General features: G+C 45.8%; 1 protein-coding gene across 2 annotated transcripts in view; it reads left to right on the top strand.

The window, feature by feature from the left end:
* The window catches only part of BCAR1 (BCAR1 scaffold protein, Cas family member), a 29,916-nt gene that overhangs the window by 1,267 nt on the left and 15,224 nt on the right, over positions 1–13,425 (top strand). Inside the window, exon 2 of one of the 2 annotated variants that reach the window (XM_042480732.1) lies at positions 1,844–1,993. The exons of the other annotated variant lie outside the window; for it this stretch is intronic. Within the exon in view, the coding sequence (XP_042336666.1) occupies positions 1,946–1,993 (48 nt within the window). The 5' untranslated portion in view covers positions 1,844–1,945. The remainder of the gene's footprint in view (positions 1–1,843; positions 1,994–13,425) is intronic. 2 annotated transcript variants of the gene reach the window in all.

Raw genomic sequence — 13,425 nt, 5'->3', positions numbered from 1 at the left:
ATTGTGGGTGTGTTTGTATATATGCAAATGTGTATTTATTTGTAAATATATTTGTAAACATGTTCATGTACATACTGTATAGCAAGTGCATTTCTATACCACTTACCAATGCACTAAGCAGTTTACAAAGTGCAAGCTAATACAGTATATATATGTGTGTGTCTATATATATATTATGTATTTGTGTGTGTATATACTGTGTATATATATATATATATATAGAGAGAGAGAGAGAGAGAGAGAGTGCGCCAGTGTGGCATCAAGTGGTTTGAGTGTTGGGACTATGACCTTGGAGACCAGGGTTCGAATCCTGGCTCTGCCGTGGAAACCCATTGGGTGACCTTGGGCAGGTAACACTCTCTCAGCCTCAGGGGAAGTCAATGGCAAATCCCCTCTGAACAAATCTTGCCAAGGAAACAGGGTTTCTTTGGCTTTGGCTGTGTGGAAGTGGTCCTGTCTCTCCCTTTGTTTGGGGGCATAATCTCCATTCATTCCCATTTATGTCTCTGTCTCTCTCTCTCTATTTTTGTATCTACAAAATGAGAATTGTAACCAACAGAGAATTCTAGCCAAAGGGACACTTTTGTTGCATGGAGATCTGTGTTGAACACACTGAGCAAGGAGTAAGGCCATAGTAGGAAAAAGGTGAGACACAAATGAAATATAACTATCAAATAGTTGGGCACAGCGGTGCGGAGTAAACATGTGTGGCATTGCACAATCGGTGTCTTTTGGCGTGCGTATTTGCTTTCACAAGATAGCATGGCGAGCCCTTACAACGGAGCGTAACAGGAGCAAGGCTGCACTTGACTAACCCAGGACATGTTTTGCTGCTGCTGCTGCTGCTGCTGCAAATCTTCCTCCTCCTCCTCCTAGTAGTTACTGGTGGCCCTCCGGGTGTTTACTTCTCCTTCTTCCTTCCAGGGACCTGGCTTGACTTGCTTCTCTGAGTCATCCTGCAGGCACTGTCTGCTGTTGTACTTTTCCTGGGGCATATTGTCGGCATGAGAAGTTGGAGGAGATGCAACGCAGATGAGCTTTCCAGCTCTGAGTAGCATCCAGCCAGAGTTTTGGCATCCCTTTGCTTTCAGTGAGATGCTTAGAAGGAACCATAGGTTGCTGTCCAGAGGGCAATGTGTGCCCTTCCAGATGTTGTCGAACGACAACTGCAATGAGCCCTGGCCAGTGTAGCCAATGGTGCAGAATACTGGGAGTGTCTCCATTCCTAAGACCATTGGAAATATGTGTTTTTCCAATGGTTTTAGATGACCTACAGGTTACCGCTGCTCTAGGGCATTGTGCTCCTATGCTCAAGATGCCTGCAGTATTTTATTTGTCCGTAAGGGAGAACAACTGTTCATGATCATTGGCAGGGCTCAGTTGGATAGATGAGGCTAGAATCGAGTCTTGGGCAAGCACTGGCATGCAATCCTTCGGCATCCGCAGAATATAAAATAACAGGCCGATATGTTTTTTTCATTGAATAGCACAGTCCTGTAAGACTGGTAAATGGTTATAGGATGGCATCCTTACAGGATGATCCAAAAGGCATCCAAGACCTGGTGTTCTCTCCCTCGGGGGCTTACGCTGTAGTAAACATAGTGAGGATTGCAGTCTTGTTATCTAGTATCATGGGTTATCTATGGGGGAGAATCCAGGCCTCTGGCAGAGTCATCTGGCTGTGTGGCATTTGCTGGAGGAGACAAATGCTCTCTGATTTGTGCGTTTGAAAAGGCACTGCCTTCGTCAGCTCTTATGGAGATGGCCAGCTGACGCTGGGAGGGACTCTGGATCAGGGAGCTGGTGTTTACATCTCTCTCTCTCTCTCTCTTTCTTGTGCCAGTTGATGGTCGTGGCAGGCATTCAAACCGAGGAAGCAGCAACACCGTTGCTGGCTGTTGGATCCCTGGCGCTACTAGCTGTTTGATCTTCTGAAATAATAGGAATGGTGTACGGATTTAATGGGAAGGGGGAAGACTCCGATCGAACCATGGTAAGGGAATTCACAGGAGGCCGGGTCGTTGGCTGACAAGACAGGCATTTATGCTTGGAGGGAATGGAAAACATGGGAGTCCTGCACTTAAGGAGGGAGGGAGGTGTTCCTTAAAATGTGTTAGCATTGAATGCAGTACGGCATGTGAAATCCTTTCTGTGCCACTCTGTAAAGTTATGTGTAGTTCAAAAGCTGGGCATGACAGCTTTCTTTCATCAGCCGGTGCTGGATCTCATGAATGGATTTCACAGTAGGCAACTATAGCACTATGATTCCACTTTAACTGCAATAGCAACATCCTAAGGAATCCTGGGGTCTGATGTTTAAAAAGAATTCCCTGCCAGAGAGCTCTGGAGCTAACACAAGCTACAAACCCCAGGATTTCATAGGATGACCATGGCAGTTAAAGTGGAATCCTAGTGCTGTGATTATCGATTGCAAAAGGGCCCCAGGTTGCTGCATGTTACTAAGTGTTGAGTGCATGGGTTGCTTGGAGTTGTTTGCGAGGGGAGTTCAGGAAGCATAAGAAATCATAGAAAGCTGACCTTATACTGCTTCACATCTTGGTTGCATCTAGCCCAGTGTTGTCAGCTTCGACGGGCAAAGCGACTTGGTCGGACCCTGCAGAAACTCCGGCTACATTCTGGGAAGCTCTGGGTACATTCATAGTGGTATGGAAGTATCAGAGCCTGTGTCTGCACTGCAGAATTCATGCAGTTTGATACCACTTTAACTGTCATGGCTCATTGCTATGGAATTCTGGGTTTTGTAGGCTTGAGTTTGAAGGAAGGAGGACACATGGGTCCTTGTACCTTCCAGACGATGCTTAGGAAGAGTGCATGTTTTGTACAGGTTTCTTTGCCAGGTGTTGCAGACATTCAAGGGTTGTTTGGTGCCCAGCTCTTTCTATTTGTGCGTCTTGTTCCTCTGCATCCATTGTGCCAATCCAGAAGGACAGGGTATTATTTTTAACAATGCCCTTCTTAACCCTGCCAGGGCCTTTGTTCCAAGGTTTTCTTCCAGGCTTGGAAGTTAATTTCCTGGCAGGATGCCCTGCATCAAGGGAAGGTAAGCAAGGATGATAGGAGTAGGGTTTGAAAGGAGTGATATTTAGGAGAGGATGGGAGGCATCTGATGTTAAATCTGGGGTGTCTCAGTGACTCCTTTCTCCTGTGCTCCAGGCGGTGTAAAACAGGGAAGCTTTATGAGGTTTCAGTGCCTTCTCTTCCACTTCTTTCCTCTGATAATCTTCTGAGATCATCATGGAAGAGAAGCTGATACCATTTGTCACAGGGAATTCCCCAGTATTACTGTCTCCTGGTTGCAATGTTTCCGTGCTGCATGTGATTTACTGTAGTGCTATTCATAGTGATGGTCTGTAGACCTGAACCATTGGCTGCCAGTCCCTGTATAAATATACAGTACTTAATAAACATAAGGCATTAATATCAGTCTATGGAGTTTATCACACGAAGGAGATTGGGAGATTATCCCGTGAATATCCCAGAAAAATTGTGTAATTACACAAAAAGATTTCACATTAAAACCTTTGCATTAGTCTCTAAGGTGCTTTCTGAGATGCTACAAGCTTTCTATGTACTGATTCTACAGACGACACAGCTATATCTTTGGATTCTTCTGCTTCGGGGTTTTGCAACGGAGAGTTTGGGACCCCAGAGCTCCTTCCATTCACTTTCAGAGGGTTAGGGCCCGAACAGAAAGGCCAAAATAAAGCTGCTTTGGGTCACATTGGAGGTATACTGTTTAAATGATGCATGCATCCTAAGAGACCGGAAGCCGCGCCAAAGCTTTGGTGCAGCTTCTGGCCTTTTAAGTTGCATGTTTCCTTTAAACAGCAAACCTCCAAAGTGACCCAAAGCAGCTTTATTTTGGCCTTTCTGTTTTGGCCCTCAGTGTCTCGGCTTTGCGCTCCAAACATGTCATCCTTTTTACCTCCCTTCCCCATGGAATAAAGCGCAGAGAGGAGTGTGGAGCCAGCTGTGTCCTCCCTGCTTCCCATCCTTATGGCCTTGTTTGCCATTGGCTCGGCTGGTCCTCCTCCCTCCTTTGGCACCAGCGGGCAGAGCTGGGTGAGTAATTGGCTGGGCAGAGACCGCTGGGTGAAAGCCAAGCAGTGCTGCCTGCAGCAGCGTGAACTATACCAGGCTCTGCTGAACAACCTAGTGTTAATCATTCACCAGAAGCCAATGGTAAAGTTACTGCCTGACTGGGGTCAGGGAGGCAGAGCAGGGCGGAAGAGGGGAGACTCAAAGTGCCCTTTTGCTTTGCCACCATCTTTTCGCTAAAAGGCTGGCATCCGGGTACTTTGGAGAGCAATGCCATATAGATAGGAGCCAAGGTGTTTGAAGAGCCAGCATAGTGCAGTGGCTTCAGGGTTGAACTAGACCACAATCTGAATCCTACTCAGCTATTGAAACTTACTGTGTGACCTTGCGTAAGTCACTCACGTCCCCAGAGGAAGGCAATGGCAAAACCGCTCTGAACCAATCTTGCCAAGAGAACCCTGTGATAGGTTCGCCTTAGGATTGCCATCAGTCGGAACTGCAGACTGGCAAGATATCTCAATGAAATAATCATAGATAGGATTGCAAGGGCACAGTTGCCAAAAGTGACACTGCTTGGAACGTGCCACATTATCTGATGATACGGGTTGAGTCTCCTTTACCCCTTATCCAGACTTCTGCAATCCTCCAAAATCAGAATCCCTGTGAATGTGGACAAAACGCAAATAACAAAAGCACTATGTTTTTACCTGAAAGAACACCTCTCTGTGTTTTCCATTGCAGCTCTATGGTCAACACCTGCCAGACATTGACCATAGAATTGCACTGGAGGAGCTACAAATCCTAGTGGAGCGTTCTCTCTAGGAATCTCTATAGGTCCTTTGGTGTGACTTTTGGTTTAAGTTGACCATAGAGTTGCGCTGGAGGACCTAGAGATTCCTAGAGAGAACATATTAATAAAATCCGTGAATAATCAAATCTTCAAAAGCCAAAGCCACGAATGTGGAGGGACGGGTATATTTCAAAAAAACCTGCCAAAATCTGAAATGCAAAACACATCTGGTCACAAGCATTTCAAATAAAGAAGACTCAAGATGGCCTTCAATAATTTCTAGATTCTTGGACAGAACCCAAGTCAGTGAAGGTCTCCAATATGCCTGGTATACTGTAAAACTGATGGGATAAGGATGATGAGGATGAGGATGGTGACAACAGCAGCTTGGCACAGCTGTGGCTTGAATATGGCAGTCAGTGGGCAAGTATTCAGAGCAGGTGCACTCGCGCCATGTTATAGAAAATGCTGGGCACAGCATGCTTCGGTCATGCGCTGCTGAGCACAGTCAGAAAGCTGTCGTTCCTGCAGTCTGTGTGACATTTCAGTGACTCCTGGAAGCGCACCTCTTCCCAGGGAGCATAGGGCAGGAAAATGTCATAGCTCACCTTGCTGCACACTTCTACAGGGTTGCCATAAATCACAACCGTGGCTGTGGAAGGAGGGGAGTGCTTGGCTCTGGCGAAGGGATAGGGCTGGACTGGCTTTTTCCTCTCTGGTCCGCTGCCCTTCCCCATGTCTCTTGGAGTGGGACTTGCGCAGGCACGCAGCCCTTTGCAGTATTCCTAGTCTGCAGGAATGGCTTACACAGCACTGCGGTCGTGTTTGGACAGGCTGCTGAGCAGCAAGTGCAGGAGGGTTGTCTCTGGATATGCCAGTGGCTCCAGAACATGAGCGCGAAGGCAGGGAAAAGGGTTGCAGTTGCCTTCCTGTCCGTGGGTTTCTCTTTTCAGCTATCTGGTCATTCACTGTGAGAAGAGAACGTGAGATGAGCTAGGACTTGAGTCTGATCCAGCGTCAGAGTTTTTCCGATACACTTTCAAGGGTTGAATGCCTGGCTTCCTTGGCATCTTTTCTTCGTAGTGTCAGGTTTACCTATCTGTGCAAGGTGCTGGGATGCACCAGTGGCATCCCCACATCTGATGTCGGGGGATGGGATGGTGGCCAAAAGGGTCTTTTCACCCCTTCACCTTTGCCACCGCCACAGCAAAGCCTGGAGGGGTGCATCTGCTCCTTCTCATCCCACAACAAATAGGTATGACTCCTCTTCTGAGGTGTCACTCCGGTGTGAGCCGTACCCCTCCACATACCCCTAGTGATGCCACTTCGGTGCACCAATCTCCTTCTTGTACATCTTGGAAAGTTCCTCCTTAAAGAATAATCTGCCTTGAATCCCAGTTTTAAGGAAATGGCAGAGTATAAATAATTATGGCAAAGATCATGATAATGACAACAAACTGACCTGTTGAAGCCATCTGCAACTGAGCCAGATGTTGCCTCTAGTTTGTGTATATATTGTGTATATAACCAGCATCTTAGTCTTTGGCGTATTAATTTTAAATCCTGAATCTGATTTAAATTCACACACAATCAGTAGCGGTGGTAGCACTGATTCCAAAGTATCTTCCAATACAATCATTCCATCATCAGCTCAATTTAATCAATTCCATCTTCAATTCCAAACCTTTAATCTTACCTTTGATTGCTCTTGGTAAGATCTCTTGTGTGGGTTGCATGCGGCCCACGCAATTCCCACTACATAGTTTACAGCTTTTATCTCCTCTGTTATTCGCCTGTTTTTCCTGTGCTTCTTGGTTGCTGTTGTTGTTGTTGTTGTTGTGTGGCTTTGACTTCCTTCCAACCTATTGTAACCCTAAGACCATCCTATCCCAGGGTTTCTTGACAAGATTTGTTCAAAGGGAGGCTTACCTTCATTGGAGGCTGAGAGGGGGTTACTCAGTGGGTTTCCATAGCTGAGTGGGGATTCAAACCCTGGTCTCCCAGAGTCCTAGTGTAACACACAAAGAACTCCTTCACACTTGATCTGATTCCTGGTTTTTCTGGCCACATAAAACCATCCGAGGCCAGCCTTTTTTGTCTCCCTGCCCTGGTGTGTGACACATTTATGTTGCTGGTTCCTACACATGGGCACATCATCACTGTGATATCGTAACATGCTCCTGAGCCATGGATTGCTAGCATGCTAACACTGCGAGTGTCAGAACGAGTGACCCACTTTAAGTGTGACGCTGGCCATGGGGGTCTGCAGCAGTGTGTCATTGTCGTTTTTTCATGCCCACCGCTGCCTGACCTTAGAGGCCGTTTTCTAGCTCATGGCTGGAAACCATTATTTTGTCTTGCAACAACGATAAGCTAATATAGTACAGTTGGCCCTCCATGTTTGCGGCTTTGACTTTTGCAGATATGACTATTCACTTATTTAATTGATACGTTACCCCTAGAAATTTGTAGGTCCTCTAATGTGACTCAGCTGGAAGGTGACACACCGGAGGACCTAGAGGTTCCTAGGGAAAATACATCTCTTGGCATTTTTAGGTGCTCCAGGATGATCCTGTGGTCAGCTTCTGGCTGATGTTGACCATAAAGTTGCTCTGGAGGACCTAAAAATTCCTAGAGAGGTAAAATTCCAGTGGTTTTTTAATTTATAAAATTTTCCCCAAAATATTCCCCAATTCTATTTTTTCCAGACAAATCACATCACTGTATCAGGCTAATGCCACAGAGCTCAAGGAGACAGCCTTTTCATAGTAACACTCAGAGCTTATTATTATTATTATTATTATTATTTTCATAATAACATGCAGAGCTGCGATGGGAAGTGTGGTTTTTATCCATCATGTGCTAGACTTGCATACCCCAGACCACTTCCCTTCCCACGCTTTTGCCGTTCCTCCTCCAAGTTCGGAGATCCGATTTCAGCGGCGGCCGCCTTGGGTGACTCTGGAAGGTGACCGAGTGCACAGCCTTCATTTTCTGGGTCACTGAGATAAATCTGACATGGAGGAGTGACGTCTCCGCTTCAGGCTGCGTTTCCTGGCATTGGTATCACCAGGACCAAGCCCTAGTCCAGATCTGAGACGTTGGAAGGAGTTGCATTGCCAAAAGAAAAGGACTAGCAGGTGTCCCTTATTACAAGGGATATTCCTTATTTGAGAGCTGAAAAGCATGTCCTTTTATAAAGACTGAATGGGATGCCAAAAATCCAGTATTTGGGTATGTGGGGGCAGTTTGGGAAAAGATGAGGCCAATTTGCTGGAAGGAGAGTCTGAAGCTTGCAGCCAAAAGAGATAATTATGATACAATTAAAACAGATTTCAGGATTGCTGACGCGTGCCAAAAAAAGAAACCAAGTATGGATTTTGAAAAAGAGATAAAATTGTCATTGCTGCACATCTTGAGTTTTCCCCCATCCCTTATTGGTTGAAACCCTGGCAGCTCTAGATGTTCAAAGTCATGCCCCTAACTTTTGATTTATTGTGGGCCTTCTAGGCAGTTCTCTGTGTTTAGATCTTGGTCGGTAAAACAGACTTCAGGAGATGTGTTCAGGTTGAGAACTTGGTAGATTGTTGTGACACAACCAACAGGGAAAGAGGTGTATGCGGGGAGGGTCGCTGAGCCAGACATGTTTTATCTTTCACCTTATCACAGAGATCTTGCATGTGTGTGTTTGTGTTGTGTAACTTCAGTTTGTCTCTGACGTATGCCAACCCTAACATGAATCTATCACAGGGCTTTCTTTGCAGAATTTATCCAGAGGAGGTTTGCAATTTCCTTCCTCTGAGGCTGAAAGAGTGTGACTTGCCCAAGATCAGCCAGTGGGTTTATATGGCTGACCCGCAATTCGAACCCGGATCCTATGGTGTCGTAGTCCAAGACTCAACACACTAAAACTCCTATGAGTGTATTTTAATGATTTCACAGTACTGTATTTTAACTGTGGGGTTATGGATTTTTAATAGTGTTTTGTATTTTAACATGTTGTACCCCACCTTGAGCCTTGAGGAGAGGTGGAAAGAAATAACTGTTGTTGTTGTTGTTGTTGTTGTTGCAACATCTTGACACTCTCTCCTGCATTATTTTAATATGTATTTTTTATTTTTAATTAAAGAAACATACAGCAGCAGTTTAGGATTAGGAAGCAGTTCACAATGGTTCAAAGGCATCCAACCACAAGAGTTGCTGTTTTCTGAGCCACACTTTCTGGATTTGTTGGTTTTTAATAAACCAGCTTTTTAAAAAGAAGAGGGCAGTCTGTGGCTCCAGGCCACAAATGCGTCTGCAAAGCCAGCATGCGATCCTCTCCCCGAAGGCCATGTGGAAACCAATTCAGACAATTAGCGGTGCTTTGGTGGCTAATGTCTGATCCAGAGTTGAGGTTGCGGTAAGCCTACAAACTGGTAGCTTTGGCGTTTCGGATACACACAAACACACGGTATGTGGAGAAAGCATTGTGCGCATGGGAGCACTTGGACCTGGCCTGGTGATTTTTGTAGGGGAAATTAGAACTTGTTCACTCATTTACTTGCCTATAGGATTCCTGTCTATAGCCAGAAGCACTTGGTCTTCATTTTGTGGTCCCTGCAGGGTTGTTGGGAATGGAAGACTGGCCTTGTGGCCCTCATGCGGTTGCCCAGCCGTGCAAAAAGTGAGTAGGTGGATATGTGCAAACAAAAAGGCATTTAGTTCCTCAGAGAGCTTATTGCAGCCTTTGAAAGTTTTAAAGGAAAGAGCGACCAGGGATAATGAAGGAAGGAGAGGAGAGGATGAGGAACATGTCAAGAGACTGACCAACTGACCTTTCCCACAAAGAATTCAGGAAGTGGATTGCTAAAAGGAACAGGCGTTGGATGCTGCAATGCAAACTGCCTGAAATACCTTTGCACTGTTGCACACACACACATATTGAGCATCTGCAGCTGTTGGCATTGGCAGCTTCAGGGTGCCCTGTGTGGGCCTGGCTGGTTTCTCTGCCCAAGGGACCGGGGCATGCAAAGGTCTGGCTAGCAAAGACCTTTGCCTTGCCCTTTCCTCCCTCTTGAGGCCTCCCAGGATCAAATAGAGTCACAGGTATTTCAGATCTCTTCCCTTCCGCTTCCCGCCCCAGTCCCCATGCCTCAGCCTTCCTGGGACAATCCCAGCCCTGTCTGCAGTGACGCTGGTACAAAAAGCACATTGTTGTCCAGGGCCCCCAAGAGCTGGTGGGTGGGTTGGTTGTGCCAGGGCCTGTGAGGAGGATTGGCTGGGGGCTGAATAACCACAGCTATGTTCTAGCTGGCGCAAGGAATTTGTGGTCGCAGGAGGCAGAGGAAGGATCTATCGGAGCGGTGTATTCACTGGAGCATTCAGCTTGGTTTTAGCGCAATGTTTTCCTGTCCATGTACTTGGTCGTACAGTGGGCACTTGGTGTATCTGTGGGGGCTTGGTTCCAGGCCCCTCATGGAAACCAAAATCCATGGATGCTCAAGTCCCATTAAATACAATGGCATAGTAAAAGGGTGTCCCTTATATAAAATGGCAAAAATCAAGGTTTCCTTTTGCAATTTATATGGGTTTTATGTCGCCTTATCGTGTGAGTGCATGAATGGGCGAACATATTGAGCGCTACTGTGCTACTGCAGCTTTTTGTTTTCAGTACGGTGGTTATTGTTGAATTGGCCTTGGTGTGATAATAATAATAATGTAATATAATAATCTTCTTATGATTCTAGGATAAGCAGCTATGGCTTATCAGGCAAGACCTGCAGAAATTCCCTTTTCTACAAAATCATTAAAGTTACCAGAGCTGTCTCCAGTTTCTACTACATATTATTGATGATGCCTTGTTGGCAACGCAGGTTTTGTGTTGAATTTGCTTGAACACCGGCAGACTGCTTCCGGTCCTAGTTGCACAGCCAGTTTTCATCCTGGGCTAAAGTCCTATGGCGAACCTATGGCATGTGTGCCAAAGGTGGCATTCAGAGCCCTCTCTGTGGACGCATGTGCCATCGCCCCAGCACAGAGTTTGCCAGAGTTTGTTACTAGAAAGCCAGATGGACATGGCACTTTGCAATAAATAAGTGGGTTTTGGGGTTTCAGTTTGGGCACTCGGCCTCTAAAAGTTTCACCATCACTGTCCTATAGCTTACTCTGGCTTCTGAATTGTTTATGAGGTTGAGGAGGTGGGTGAGAAGTCAAGCAGGGAGCCCATGTTGTGACTGAGCGCAATTACTTGCTGAAGTGCTCATGTCAACATTAGTGATTCTTCAAAGCTCTGGCACGCATAGGAGGGTGTTGTCTGCAGCTACATAGAGGATCACAATAACCAACCTTTGAATAACTTATGATAAGAGTTCAGCAGGGTTTGTGGCTGAAACGCCTGGGTCGGCTTTGAGTAGACATTACACACCCCTTGATGAAAAAAGACATCTTCTGCCTTGAAACCTGAGCTGTGGATTATCCTCTGCAGCATCCAGTGAGGTTGTCTTGCAATGGAGGTGTGGGAAGGATTTACCAATTTATTTTCCCTGCTGGCCTCTCCTTGAAATCTGGATTACGTCCCTGTCCCATAGTGACATAAGGATATTAAATCACTTATTTTGTTCACACACACAGGAGCATGAAATAATGCCAAAAGTTTATCTCTTGTGTTGGACAACATTGCAAGCATTTTATACATTATTCAAAGAGTTTTCACATCTGGGGGATTGGGACATGCGTGAAAATGTCATCAGCACAAAACAGTGGACTTAAATCCATGATATTTTTGCCTTAGGGACACCATAACTTGAAGGCACACAACAACAACAACAAATTGTATTGTTAGCGGAAGAAATAGGTCTTCAAATGTGTTTCATATTCCGACAACTGGTTTAGCTGTCGGATCTGTAGCCCATGCCTTCCCTTTGCCAGCCCCTGATTGAGGGTATAGAAATAGAAGTTTGCCCTCTGTTTTAAAGGTCCTTTTCTTAGGAGATGATCCAACAGGAAACTCAGATCCTGTTAAAAGGGGTTTTACGTCAATGATTCATTCATTCTGCTCTCAGAGCAATGCGCACGCAGAGAGACGCACCCTTGCACAAGATGACTTTGGAAAGCCATTGCATGAGCCGAAGGAGTTGTGTTGTAATAATCCGGGCCTCTCTGAGAAAACCAGGGCTGTTTGGGGCTGCTTATTTTTTAAGTAGCATTAATCATGCATTCCAGGGGCTGGAAGGAAGGTGAACTTTAACTCCTTCCTCTCCACTGTACGGCTTCTTTTTTTGCAGGGAGAGAAAAGAAGGAATGGTTTCCCTTTTGCACCGCCATGGTCTGTCTTGAGCACATTATTCGGGGTTTCTTTTTATTCCCCCCCTTCAGTGAAGGAGCTTGGCTGGGCCATCTCTCTTCATCTGTTTTCCTAACAACAACAGCAACAGCAACATGGACAAGGCAAGCTGTTGCTTTTGATAATTATGGCTCATCTGCAAAAAAAAAGCTACTGCAAGCATGGAGGGAGGGATGAGTGTGGAAAAGCTGTGAAGAAAGACACGGTATCAGCCATGAATTCATGGATATGCTCCTTGTGTGCATAAAACAGGGGCGATGGAAGCACCACCCCAATTTTTTGACATTGTTTTGTCCCCAAATGCATGGGAACAACTGTGCCACATCCCTCTCCTGACCTGTTTTAGGACCAGGAGAGGTGTTCTTCCTACAGAAAGTGATGTGGAGAAATTGATACTCTCAGGGGCATTTGGAGAGAAAATTTCACAAATGGGGGAACCAAAGCCACTCTTACTATCGAGAAGTTCCTTCTAATGTTCTCTCCGGTAACTTCAAGCCATTAGACCTGGTCTTACTATCTAGGACAGCAGAGAACAATTTGTCCCCCTCCTCGCTGTGGCAGCTGCATTTGCACTGCAGAAATAATCTGGTTTGGCACCGCTTGAAGTGCTATGGAATTTGGGGACTGTAGCTTGTTGTGGCACGAGAGCAAATCTTACGTCAATGATTCATTCTATTTATACATTTGCTTCCATATTCCTTTCCTACACTTTATATATATAAAAAATCTTATTAAGGGGTAAAGACAGAATAGCAATGCAATGTCTTTTATTGGTGGTCTGTTTTGGAGCAAACTGCTGGGGAGCAGGACGTGTGTCGCCCATCTTTGTGGGTCTCTTGGCCAGATGCTTTCTGGTTATGTTTAGGGTCTTCCTGGCCCCCAGGCCATGGAGGTTAGCAATAGCAAGCCTTTCAGCCTACGCTCCCTGCCTCCTTCTTGCCTCCTCCATAGATCTGTCCATTTTGAGGCTCCGCTTCCATCTGCCTTCTCCTTCTCTCCCTTGGGGCGGGTGGGATGCAGATCTTGTCCTGCGCAACGTCCGTCCCGGCTTTCCTGTTATGTTATCTCTTTGAGAAAGAGGCCTCGTCTGGTATAGTTCAGGCAGGCTTGGGAAATACTTCAAATTCTTGAAAGCCAGCATCAAATCTGTGGGAACTTTGGGGGGGTTGAGGATGTAAGCTTATGGAGAGTGTATGTGTCTATACTAAGGAGGTACTTCTTTGCTGATTTTATTCTGCAAAGAAAGGAAAAG

The sequence above is a fragment of the Sceloporus undulatus genome, chromosome 8 (assembly GCF_019175285.1).
Source record: "Sceloporus undulatus isolate JIND9_A2432 ecotype Alabama chromosome 8, SceUnd_v1.1, whole genome shotgun sequence".
NCBI classification, from domain to species: Eukaryota; Metazoa; Chordata; class Lepidosauria; order Squamata; family Phrynosomatidae; genus Sceloporus; species Sceloporus undulatus.
This window is presented reverse-complemented; position numbering and strand designations above follow the sequence as displayed.